At 45.6% G+C, this 13271-nt stretch overlaps 1 protein-coding gene across 5 annotated transcripts in view; it reads right to left on the bottom strand.

Moving 5' to 3' along the window:
• Positions 1 to 13271, bottom strand: part of AK7 (adenylate kinase 7) — a 96767-nt gene that overhangs the window by 65054 nt on the left and 18442 nt on the right. For all 5 annotated transcript variants that reach the window (XM_025392122.1, XM_025392121.1, XM_025392123.1 and 2 more), the window contains exon 5: positions 2028 to 2138. In XM_025392122.1, coding sequence (XP_025247907.1) covers positions 2028 to 2138 — 111 coding nt within the window. The remainder of the gene's footprint in view (positions 1 to 2027; positions 2139 to 13271) is intronic.

Genomic DNA, 13271 nt, shown 5'->3' with positions numbered 1-13271 from the left:
TCATTCTAGTCACTCACTCTGGTTTATGTTTTGATCAAATTTGAACTTCGTTTTGGGGGATATTTTGGTATAGTGATGGGGTCATCAAATTGTTAATATGAAAATAGCAACCCAGAATTTAAAGAAAAAATTTGGCAGAAATAGACCAGGTCTCCAGTAATAGAGTAAAGCGTCAAAGAATCTTTAAGGGAGGTTAAAAACAAAACAAAACAAAAAGCATTGGTCGCCTCTGCCTTTGTGATCCTGAGACCAGAACTGTAACAGTGTGTTTTTATGGCACTGTCGCTAGACAACCAGAGGCTGGCACTGACACTCAGCCCCAGCACGGGCCTCTCAGATGCCTTGATAGGCGTCAGTATCACTCTGGTTCCTTTACAGAGCGATCCGGAAAGAGGAGTGGGGAGAGTGGCTTTGCGGTCGTTGGGGCATGGCCCTCTAGATGGGCAGCAGTGCTCGCTGACAGCTTATCAGGAATCCCTACGTCTGTGTCTGTTAAATTGATTGTTCTTCATGGAGATAAGAAAAGCTGGTCTGGAGTTGCTGAATGTTGTGTTAATTCTGCTGTTTGCTTATAGTTTTTTTTTTTTTTTTTTTTTAATTTTTTTTTTTGAGATGGAGTCTCGCTCTGTCGCCCAGGCTGGAGTGCAGTGGCCAGATCTCAGCTCACTGCAAGCTCTGCCTCCCAGGTTTATGCCATCCTTCTGCCTCAGCCTCCCAAGTAGCTGGGACTACAGGCGCCCGCCACCTCGCCCAGCTAGTTTTTTGTATTTTTTAGTAGAGACGGGGTTTCACCATGTTAGCCAGGATGGTCTCGACCTCCTGACCTCGTGATCCGCCCGTCTCGGCCTCCCAAAGTGCTGGGATTACAGGCTTGAGCCACCGCGCCCGGCCGCTTATAGTTGAATAAAAATAAAAACCCTGATTGAAAAATCATCATCATAATTTTTCAGCTGTCACTATTTATTCATTGTCAGACCTTTCCCATCATCTATTCTGAAGAAAGGCAAGAGAAATAAAATAATTTTATAATGGACGTGTCAAAATGATGAATTTTGCTGCAACAGAAGGGACCAGGCACGGTGGCTCACTCCTGTAATCCCAACACTTTGGGAGGCCAAGGCGGGCAGATCACCAGTTCAGGAGATCTGGACCATCCTGGCTAACATGGTGAAAACCCACCTCTACTAAAAATACAAACAATTAGCCTAGTGTGGTGGCACGCGCCTGTAGTCCCAGCTACTCAGGAGGCTGAGGCAGGAGAATGATTTGAACCTGGGAGGCTGAGGTTGCAGTGAGCCGAGATCGCACCACTGCACCCCAGCCTGGGCAACAGAGTGAGACTCCATCTCAAAAAAAAAGCTACAGGAATGTCTTAATGACCAGTGAGTGACCAAGGATGTCTCAAGATAAATTCTATTGAATGATGGGGTTTCGGATTCCAAAGAAAAAAGCAAACCCCACAGGCTTTGGTGGCTGATGGCTCTCAGTCTGAATCTCAGCACCACACCAGGAAATGTGCTGAAGACAACAATGTGCATAGAGAATAGCCATGTTAGAAAGAGTAGATGAGTCAAGGCTGAGATGTGCTCAGGACAGTGCTCAGTAAATCCTAGTTATGTGACCTTGGACAAATTATTTAACCTCTGGAAGCTCCCATCTCCTTATAATAAGAGGAGGTTAATAAGCACTTTTCAGAGTTCAGAAACAAATGGGATAGATTCTGGGAACAGGGAAAATGTGGTTCCCCGGTTCCCCATTCCAACTCTGAGTTATTTGCCTCTTTTGGGCCAAACAGCTTTTCAGACACACAGACCCCTTTGTAGTAGAGGGCTCAAGCTCGGCTGAGTGTTGATACTGGGCTTTCAACCCAGTGTGCTGGACCAGAACCTGGGCCAGGACCCCTAAGGACAGTGTGTCCTGGGATGAACCTAAAGCTCAGACATCTGCGGGTGTAAGTCCTGGGAAACTAAACAAAGAGATGTTTAAAGACTTCAGATGATGTCCATGTTCCACTATGCCAGACTTACCTTTCTTCCAAATTTGAGAACCATTTTTTCAGCATTTATGTGGTCCAGAAAATTAGGATGAGACTTTCTTCTTCGATAATCTTCTTCAGTGAATGGAACCTCAGAATCCTCCTATTATAAGAAAGAAAGAAAAGGTACAGACTTGGTGAATTAGAGATACGTATGACTTCTAAGACTAAAGATATGTTCCTTTAAGCTCAAATAAAGTTTTAAACTACAGTTTATTTTTTTATTTTTGAGACAGGGTCTCACTGTGTTGCCCAGGCTAGTCTTGAACTCTCGGGCTCAAGCAATCCTCCTGCCTCGGCATTCCAAAGTGCTGGGATTATAGGCATAAGCCACCGAGTCTGGTCATACTGCTTATTTTATTTTATTTTATTTTATTTTTATTTTTATTTTTATTTTATTTGAGATGGAGTCTTGCTTTGTTGCCCAGGCTGGAGTGCAGTGGCTCACTGCAACCTCCACCTCCCAGGTTCAAGTGATTCTCCTGCCTCAGCCTCCCGAGTAGCTGAGATTACAGGTGCCTGCCACCACACCTGGCTAATTTTTGTTTTGTTGAGACAGAGTCTCGCTCTGTCACCCAGGCTGGAGTGCAGTGGCACGATCTCGGCTCACTGCAAGCTCTGCCTTCCGGGTTCACGCCATTCTCCTGCCTCAGTTTCCCAAGTAGCTGGGACTACAGGCGTCCGCCACCACGCCTGGCTAATTTTTTGTATTTTTAGTAGAGACAGGGTTTCACAGTGTTAGCCAGGATGGTCTCAATCTCCTGCCCTTGTGATCCACCCGCCTCGTCCTCCCAAAGTGCTGGCATTACAGGTGTGAGCCACCGCACCCAACCATACTACTTATTTGAATAGTGATTTACTCTTCTTAAAAATGTTTTAGGAGGCGGGGCGTGGTGACTCACGCCTGTAATCCCAGCACTTTGGGAGGCCAAGGCGGGTGGATCACCTGACATCTGGAGTTTGAGATCAGCCTGGCTAACATGACGAAACCCTGTCTCTACTAAAAATACAAAAATTAGCCAGGTGTGGTGGCAGGCACCTGTAATCCCAGCTACTCAGGAGGCTGAGGCAGGAGAATTGCTTGAACCCAGGAGGCGGAGGTTGCAATGAGCCGAAATCGTGCCACTGCACTCCAAACAAGAGCAAGACTTCATCTCAAAAAAAAAAAAAAAAGAAAAAAAAGAAAGAAAGAAAGAAAGAAAGAAAAGAAAAAGAAAAACGCTTTAGGAGACAAATTTTATAATTTAAATTCCATCTAAACAAAATTAAAAACTAGAAGTCTTTCACAAAGATGGTATCAGGTTGCCACTGAGATTCCATAAAGGTATTAATATTAAATATATATATTTTTTGTTAGAGACAGGGCCTTGCTCTCTTGCCCAGGTTGGAGTACAGTGGCCTGATCATAGCTTACTGCAGCCTTGAAATCCTGGGTTCAAGTGATCCTCCTGCCTTAGCCTCCTGAGTAGCTGGGACTATATAGGCATGCACCGCCATGCCCAGCTGATTTATTTTGAGTTTTGTAGAAACAGAGTCTCCGTTTGTTACCCAGGCTGGTCTCCACCTCCTCGCTTTAAGCAATCCTCCCGCCTTGGCCTCGCAAAATGGTGGGATTACAGGCATGAGCTACCTCGCCCCAGCCTGTAGTTTTTTTTTCTTTTTTAACCTAAATTGTTTTTTCCTTTTTCTCTTTGCCAAACTGGCCCTCCCCAAAATAAATAACATGTTAAAAAGAACATTGCATGTGCAGGTCGCTGGCTCAGGCTTTAAAAACTGGTTTCACTGGCTAAGATTAAGTACACCCTGGGAATGAGGCATGAAAAATATTTCTTGACAGTTCACTGACCTGTACCTCATATTCAGTCTCTCCCCCATCCTGTGCAGTCCCATAGAGGGATGCAACCAAAATAACTACATTAAAACCTACTGGAATCAGAAGAAACAATTGAGAGCCATGCAACAGTGTGATTTGGTAAAAATTCTTCCAAATTCAGAGATCCTTGTTGGAGCAGGGTTTCAGGGTTTTAAAAATATAGTGTTCAATATGGAACCTTTCAATCACAACACATTGGTCTAAGTTAAATAACCCATCCAAAGTTTTGAGCCCAGAGCTTACAAGGAAACAGCTGAAGAGGCAGGAGAAACACACAATGAAAACCCTACTGAGGCTAGGTGAGGTGGCTCACGCCTGTAATCCCAGCACTTTGGGAGGCTGAGGTGGGTGGATCACTTGAGGCCAGGAGTTCAACCTGGCCTCAAGAGCCTGGACAACACGGTGAAACCCCGTCTCTACTAAAAATACATAAATTAGCTGGGCATGGTGGTGGGTGCCTGTAATCCCAGCACTTTGGGAGGCTGAGGTGGGTGAATCACTTGAGGCCAGGAGTTCAAGACCAGCCTGGACAACATGGTGTAACCCCGTCTCTACTAAAAATACATAAATTAGCTGGGCATGGTGGCGGGTGCCTGTAATCCCAGCTACTCGGGAGGCTGAGGCAGGAGAATCACTTGAACCTGGGAGGCCGAGGCTGCAGTGAGTCAAGATTGTGCAACTGCACTGCAGCCTGGGCGACAGAGCAAAAATCCTTTCCAAAAAAACAAAAACAAAAACCCTACAGAGGTAGGAGTACGATTGCTCCTGAGAAAATGACTGGAGCCAAGCTGGGAAGTGGTAGGGGATGTGGTAGGTGATAGCCATTTATCAGGGTTTCTGAACCATGCTGAGGAGTTTCAATTCATTCCAATAGCAACAGAAGGCTATGGAAGGGTTTTAAGCCTTTTTTTTAGACAAGATCTCACTCTGTTGCCCAGGGTGGGGCGCTGTGGCACAATCACAGCTCACTGCAGCCTCAACCTCCTGGGAACAGCTGAGTCCACCTAGACTCCTGAGTGGCTGGGACTACAGATGCTTGACACCATGCCAGGCTAATCAAAATTTTTTTTTTTTTGTAGAGGCGGGCTCTCATTTTGATGCCTAGACTGGTCTCAAACTCCTGGTCTCAAGCAATCCTCCTGCCTTGGTCTCCCAAAGTGCTGGAATTACAGGCTTGAGCTACGAAGCCCAGTTGAGTTTTACGCTTTTAAAGCAGGACGGCAACATGATCTGAATTTATTTAATTTAATATTTTGACACACATTTTAATATATCATAGCGCATATATTTGGGGTACATGTAATATTCCAATACATGTATTTCTTTCTTTTAGCCACCTGGTTTGCTGTTGATTGATACATGTATTTTTAACTTGACATATCACCCTTGTATAGATTCTGGAGGTACCTGTGATATTCTGACGCATGTTTTTACTGATATATCAGAGTTGTGAATGACATTTCAACAAGATGGCTGAGGCAGTGCTGTGGAGGATGGATTGGAGGGCACAAAGGTAGGCCACAGCTGCACAACCACTTGAGTAGTTCAAGAAGCTAAAGGCTGAGACTGGCTAGAAAGTTGCCATAGATATGAAGAGAACGAAATGTGTGTATGATACATTTCGGATGATGAATGAACAGAATTTACCAGTGAGTTGGCTGGTGGGAGGAGGGGAGTGAGGCTAGAGCAACTGAGATGCTAGGAGATGTCCTTGGGAAAAAGCTGGGAGAATGAGTTGTTGAGGGGAAGATCCACTTCAATTCTGTGTACATAGTAGATACCTAGTGAATACATATTGCACAATTAACTGTCCTCATAAACAGGTCTAGTGTCCTACACGTACAGTTGCCAGGTAGAACACAGGACACCCAACTAAATTGAATTTCAGATAAACAAATGACTAATTTTTTAGTACAAGCATGTCTTCAATATTGCACAGGGTATAGGTATGCTAAAAAATTATTCACTGTCTATGTGAAATTCAGATCTAACTCGGTGTCCTGTATTTTCACTTGCCAGCTCAAGTCTGGAAACAGTGTAGTCAGCTTTGCCTTCAGGATGAATTGAGTCCTGGCTCCTCTGCAGCCCTGGCTCACATGGCGTGCTGGGCCAGCTTGCCTAACCCACCCTCCTGCTCCCTGTGACTGGCCCAACACCCCTCTTCTGGATTTGCCCTACCCTTTGTCCTCACGGCTGCCAGGGAAATGGTCACATTCCATGAGGTGAACCACAAGAGAACCACAGGTTGGATGGCCAATCTCTTTCCTGACATTCTGAGAATGTGACTGAGAGAAAAGGAAGATCAATCTCTCTCTGGCCAGTGGCACTGGAGCCCATAAATTCCAACCAGAGGGGGCTGCAGGTTCTGGGCTGTCATTCCTCGATTCCTGGTTGGGACAGAGATCTGTTTGTGTATGATGCACCTTTGCGACCAGTTGCTGGGCTGTGTTCCCTTTAGTCCTTAAATTTCCCTTGTTACAAACACAACAAATAAAGTGTATTTTGAACCCAAACCTTTAATATGGGTTTTAGTTCCTCCCAACTGTTTGCATCCTTTGCCTTTCCAGTAAAGGGTGAGTGGTTGACCTTTCCTTTAGCAGGGGTTACAGCTGTGATCCTTTCATTGTTACATTATAAATCGATGGCGGTCAGCATTTCTGGAAATTCAGCCTGCCTTACTACTATCTTGTTATAATTACTAAGGTCATTTAGAGGCTTCCTCTTTCTAGGAGGTAGAGAACACAGTCTACAGGGCAATCTCCCCTGTCCTTTATTAGACCAATGGGCGAATCTGTTATCTTGTAACATTCTAACACCCTGTTGGATTCTTTCTTTCTTTCTTTCTTTCTTTTCTTTTCTTTATTTTTTATTTATTTATTTTTTTGAGATGGAGTCTCACTCTGTCTCCAGGCTGGAGTGCAGTGGCGCGATCCCGGCTCACTGCAACCTCCACCTCCTGGCTTCAAGCAATTTTCCTGCCTCAGCCTCCTGAGTATCTGGGATTAAAGGCATGCGCCACCACACCCAGCTAATTTTTTGGGTACTTTTAGTGAAGATGGGGTTTCGCCATGTTAGCCAGGCTAGTTGTGAACTCCTGGCCTCAGGTGATCCACCTGCCTTGGCTTCCCAACGTGCTAGGATTACAGGCATGAGCCATGGGGCCCAGCCTGGATTCTCTTTTTAATTGGTCATTGTGTTTGATTGCCCACGTGGATCAGTTGGTGGACTCTGTTCCGACCTGGTTATTATGTGTGACAATCAGAGCCCATCGGCCCTTGTTCTGGAATATTTGGTTGAATCAGGGTCACCTCTGGGTTATATCTCCTTACTCACACATACAGAAACAAGCACATAGCTAGACTTTAAAAATGAACAGGTTCTAAGGGAAAAACCAACCCCAATATATATTAAGATTGTCCTATTATTAAAATTAATGCATTAATTATTAATTCATTAATTAATTTAAGTAAATGAATTTATCAAATTAATTTAATTTATTAAATAAATTAATATTTACCCTTCATTTGTAACAAAACTGATTTTTGTGCAGTTTTTATCCGTTTGGATGCTTTTGGCTACAAGCAACAGAAAAACCAAACTCAAAAAGACCTATGCACTGGGAAAATCATCTCCCATAAGTAGTGTTCCTGAGTAGGGTGGCTCCAGGGACCACGGGCTGGCTTGCCTCTGCTGTTTTTTTTCTTTGGTTTTCTTTTTTTCCAAAAGTTTATTTTTAAATGTACAATAGGCTCCAAGACAACACTTCATTCCAGCTACAGGTGGCAAAAGATGTGATGCAGGGAATCCGGATGTTCAAATACACATGGATGGAATCAAGGGTCACCATCTCCTCAGGCACAAGGAACAGCTTACTGCTCGCCAGATTTCCTTTTCAAAATATTAATTTTTTATTTTTTGAGATGGTGTCTTGCTGTGTTGCTCAGGCTGGTGTTGAACTCCTGGGCTCAAGTGATCCTCCCCTCTTAGCCTCCCAATGTGCTGGGATTACAGGTGTGAGCCACCACGCCCAGCCAATTGCTAGATTTCTTAATTCCACCTGTGGCGAGGGGTCCCTTCCCCATGGCCTTTGCTTTTAGCCCCTCAAATTTCTTCTGCTCCTCTTTTTATTTCTGCTTGAAAGCCTTATCTTCGGCCATGCTCGGTGGTTCACACCTGCAATCCCAGTACTTTGTGAGGCCAAGGCAGGTGGGTTAACTGAGCCCAGAAATTTGAGACCAGCCTGGGCAACATGGCAAAACTCTATCGCTACAGAAACGTTTAAAAAATTCCCTGGGCATGGTGGCAGGTGCCTGTAATCCCAGCTAATCAGGAGGCTAAGGCCAGAGAATCACTTGAGCCCAGGATGTGGAGGTTGCAGTGAGCTGAGCCGAGGTTGCACCACTGCGCTCCAATCTGGGCCACACTCAAAAAAAAAAGGAAAATAAAGGAAGAAAAAGAGAAAGAAAGCCTTGTCTTCTTCATCCTCCATCCATCTTCTTGGCCTGTTACTTAGGCTGTTTTAGGGACTTTTTGTTTTTTTTGAGATGGAGTCTCACTCTGTCGCCCAGGCTGGAGCACAGTGGCACGATCTCGGCTCACTGCACGCTCCGCCTCCCGGGTTCATGCCGTTCTCCTGCCTCAGCCTCCCGAGTAGCTGGGACTACAGGTGCCCCCCACCACGCCCGGCTAATTTTTTGTTTTTGTGTTTTAGTAGAGACGGGGTTTCACTGTGTTAGCCAGGATGGTTTCTACCTCCTTACCTCATGATCCGCCCGCCTCGGCCTCCCAAAGTGCTGGGATTACAGGTGTGAGCCACCGCGCCCGGCTGTTTTAGGGACTTTTTCTTGCCACCTTCGTGGCCGGACATGGCGCTTACCACACCTTCCCCAGACCCTGCCACTGGAAACTGGCTCTGCTTTTCTGATGCCTTCTGAGCTCTGCCTCCTGTATGTGGCCTTCCTTTTCAGGATCATAGCAAGACTAGTAGCAGCAGTCTAAGCTTCACATCCAGACATGACAATATCCACAGAGAAAGAAAGCCCGTGTCTTCCTTGAAGTCTCTCCTAATCAGGGATGAGCCCTTCCTGGGAGTCTCCTGGCCATCTTTCCTCCGTGCCAGAGACTAAACCCCACGGATTTCCTGGACGCAGTTACACTACATATTCTGGGCTCCTCAGCTATGGGCTGAGTTTTAGTCAAAGAAATTTGTAGAAGTGATGAGCATCTCTTCCAAGCCTGGTTCGTAAAGCTTCCCATGCATAATTTTTTGTGTTTCCCCCCCTCCACAGGCCTGATGCAGGTGTGCACGACAGCCCCAGAGGTCATTCTGGAAGGTGTTGGAGCCATCCAACAGAAGGAGCCTGGATCTTGAATCAGAGTTGGGAGAAGACTGACTTGATCATCAGGAACACCTGTTTTACATTTTACCTGAGCAAGCTATACACTTCCTCCATATGTAAGCCACTCTACATTTTGGGGGGTAGGATTGTTACATCCCACATCCCAAAATTGGATTGCATGCCCACCCCTTAGCCAATCATCGGCAAGAAGAATGGGACCATCATGGCTAGTTTGCATCCATCAGGATTTTCCCGTGGAATGTGGACAGAGTCTCCCTTCTCTGGATCTCATGGGCAGTGTGGACACTTGAACTTAACAAGTCATGGCTCTGCTGGCAAGGAAGAGAGTGGGGTGGCTTCATGACAGGGAGCCAGCAGCATCTACAACAATCTAATATTCACTTTTCTGAGTTACATTATGGAGGCATGGCTTTTCACAAACTCAACTGATTTCAATTAAGCATAATGTATTCGTCAGGATCCTCGTGGGAAAGAAACAGCATATTCAATGTTGGGTAATTTCAGGAGAGTTTAATAACAGGACTATTTACGAAGATGTGGGCAGGGTGTAGGGAAACCGCATCACCTGGAGCCGGGAACAGGGTGCTCTGTACTACTCCTAAATCCAAACGTGTTGAGTGGGCAGGCGACGATTAGAGCCCAGGGACGGGGGTTGCCCAGCAGGCGCAGTGGCTTGAGTTCAGAGACTCAGGCTACCCACAGCAACTCTGAAGAAGGGAGCTAGGGGAATAAGTGATCTGACCTCATTCTTCTCGATTCCGCCATCCTCCCACCGGTGAGACCCACTGGCCAAACCCAGCTGGGAGCAGAGGAGAAGGTTGCTTGCTGATCGAGACTACAAGTTTGGAGCAGGGTGGAGAAGAGCAGAGAGTAGCTCTGGAGGGGCAGATGAGAAACACCCAACAGAGAGAATCACTTTGGTGATGCTCGCCTTCTCACAGCGTGGCTGGTGGGGGCCCTTTTCGTCCGCTCAGGCCTACTCAGGACATCTCCGAAAAGATCTTGGCTCTATAGCATCAACAATAGGTTCCAGCCTATCCCAGTTTTCACTGGCCCAAGACACAGAATCAACTCCCTACCAATTCCAGAGTCCTGGAGTTCCTTCTACTGGAAAACAGATAATACAATTTGTGTATTGGGGGTGCTCAGAAGGGCTGCTGGTGGGACATTTTTCATACTGACAGAGCTTATCTTTTATAAGGTCATCAGCTGACAAATATTTTTTTCCAACCTATTATGTTAGTGACTCTTTCTTTACTTAGAACTGGTTTCCTTGGCTGTTAAGACTTCCTGTGTAGCTGGGGGTGGTGGCTCACGCCTGTAATCCCAGCACTTTGGGAGGCTGAAGTGCACAGATCACCTGAGGTCGGGAGTTTGAGACCAGCCTAGCCAACATGGTGAAACCCCATCTCTACTTAAAATACAAAAAATTAGCCAGGAGTGGTGGCACGCGCCTGTAATCCCAGCTACTTGGGAGGCTGAGGCAGGAGAATCACTTGAACCTGGGAGGTGGAGGCTGCAGTGAACTAAGATCATGCCACTGTACTTTAGCCTGGGTGACATAGCAAGACTATCTCAAAAAAAAAAAAGGTACTGCAAGGACAAGGAAGACCTAAGAAAGTACCAGGAGTCAGGGCCTGGCGCAGTGGCTGACGTCTGTAACCCCAGCACTTTGGGAGGCAAAGGCAGGTGGATCACCTGAGGTCAGGAGTTGGAGACCAGCCTGACCAACATGGTGAAAACCCATCTCTACTAAAAATACAACAATTAGCTGGACGTGGTGGTGGGCACCTATAATCCCAGCCACTCAGGAGGCTGAGGCAAGAGAATTACTTGACACCGGGAGGCAGAGGTTGCAGTGAGCTGAGATCGCGCCATTGTACTCCAGCCTGAACGACAGAGTAAGACTTCATCTCAGAAAATAAATAAACAAATAAAAATAAAAAAGAAAGAAAGAAAGAAAGTAAGTACCAGGAGTCCTTGCAGCTCACCTTTCTTCTTCCCATCCCAAGTCTATCTCATAGGGATTACGATTTAGAGTCCATGATTAGAACTCTCTTTTCAAAAGCCAACCCTGGTCAATCTGGCAGAGGAAACCTTTCTTTGGAGGTCTCTGTTTTATAGACTTCGTCTCTAAAAACAAAACAACAAAACAAAACAAAAAAGACTTCCTGTGATGATGACAAGGAGACAGAAGCAGACAAAAGCAGAGAGGAAAGTGGGAGACTTTACCGAGCTCCCCATGGCTCCCAGTCCTTGACGCCCAGTGGCATCTCTGACTGTGGGTTTTGTAAGATATTGTTTACGCTAACACGTCTTCTTTCTGATTAAGAAAGCTGGATTCTGTTGCTTGCAAGCAAAAGTCTTACTCAGCTTACTCTGACTTCAAACGGATGCCACATCTTCTGCCACGCCCCCTTCAATTAGACTTGTTGGGGATAAACTTGTTTGTTTTGCATAACCGGTCCTGTTATATCTATACCCCCACTGACTTCCTCATCCTCCTGGATTATTTAGAAGCAAATCTTAAACACAAATATTATTTATTACTTCATTAATCCTATCGCAGCTAGATTTGTCAATTAAAATCATATTTAGCAGTATCTGGTCTTGTTTGAGGAATCCTCCATAAATTCTATAATTTTTCCTTTTTTTTTTTTGAGACAGGGCCTCTCTCTGTCGCCCAGGCTGGAGCACTGTGGTGCGATCACTGCTCACTGCAACCTCTGCCTCCCATGTTCAAGCAATTCTTCCACCTCAGCCTCCTGAGTAGCTGGGACTACAGGTGTGCGCCACCATACCCAGTTACCCAGCTAATTTTTGTATTTTTTGGTAGACATGGGGTTTCACCATGTTGACCAGGCTGCTGTTGAACTCCTGACCTCAAGTGATCTGTCTGCCTTGGTATTCCAAAGTGTTGGGATTATAGGCGTGAGCCACTGTGCTAGGCCTAATTTTTCTTTAAAAAAATTAAAGTTTTTGCTTTTTAATTTTAGTTATGTAATCCAACTGGAATTGACTTTGTGTGTGTCATGAGGTAGAGAACTTTGGAAAGTGATGAAAGTATTCTGTATCCTAATTGTTGTGGTGGCTGCACAACTGTGTGCAGTTGTTGAAACTCAGGACTATAAAAGGTTAACTTCACTGTATACAATACAGTAAATTTATTTATTTATTTGAGGCAGGGTCTCACTTTGTCACCCAGGCTGTAGTGCAGTGGCGTGATCTCAGCTCACTGCAGGCTCGACCTCCCCAGCTTAAGCAATCCTCCCACCTCAGCCTCCTGAGTAGCTGAAACTACAGGTTCACCACCACACCTGGTTAATTTTTGCAATTTTTGTAGAGATGTGGTTTCACCCTGTTACCCAGGCTGGTCTTGAACTCTTGAGCTCAAGCAGTCCTCCTGCCTCGGCCTCCCAAAGTGTTGGGATTATAGGTGTGCACCACTACACCTGGCCTAATACATTGATTACACCTTGATAAATCTTTTAAAACCATCATTTGTCATTGGGGAAATGCAAACTAAAACCACAGTGAGAGGATGAGTGCATGCCACAGGACAGGAGCTAACACAGGAGCCACTGCCCCATGTTTTCTTTGTGGAACCATCTCTTCCCCATTCTCAGTCCATTCAGTGTAGGGGGCTTACTAGAGAGTGAAGTCTACTCAGGGCAGAAAATAAACCATAAAAGAAAGAGAGAGAGTCAGTGAGCATTGAGGACATTGTTGAATCCTCTGCGCTCAGCTGTTCCCGAAGTCCGTTATTGAACTTATTCATTATTTTGCTTACTTTGGTTGGGACAATCAGGACACTAGCACAGCGGTCAGCCAGTCCATTGATTCGTAATTGTTTTATGGTGGACACCTAGCTGGACGCTCTGAGGAAAGGGATTATAACAGGAATAAAATGACCATGACCTGCTCCTTGAGGTGATGGCATCCAAAGTAGGTGAGTAAACTTTACAAGGAAAGAGCATGAAACATGTGGTCCCTGCCCTCAAGG

Source organism: Theropithecus gelada, chromosome 7b (assembly GCF_003255815.1).
Source record: "Theropithecus gelada isolate Dixy chromosome 7b, Tgel_1.0, whole genome shotgun sequence".
NCBI lineage: Eukaryota > Metazoa > Chordata > Mammalia > Primates > Cercopithecidae > Theropithecus > Theropithecus gelada.
The sequence above is the reverse complement of the archived record's forward strand: the minus strand, read 5'-3'. Positions and strand labels throughout refer to the sequence as shown.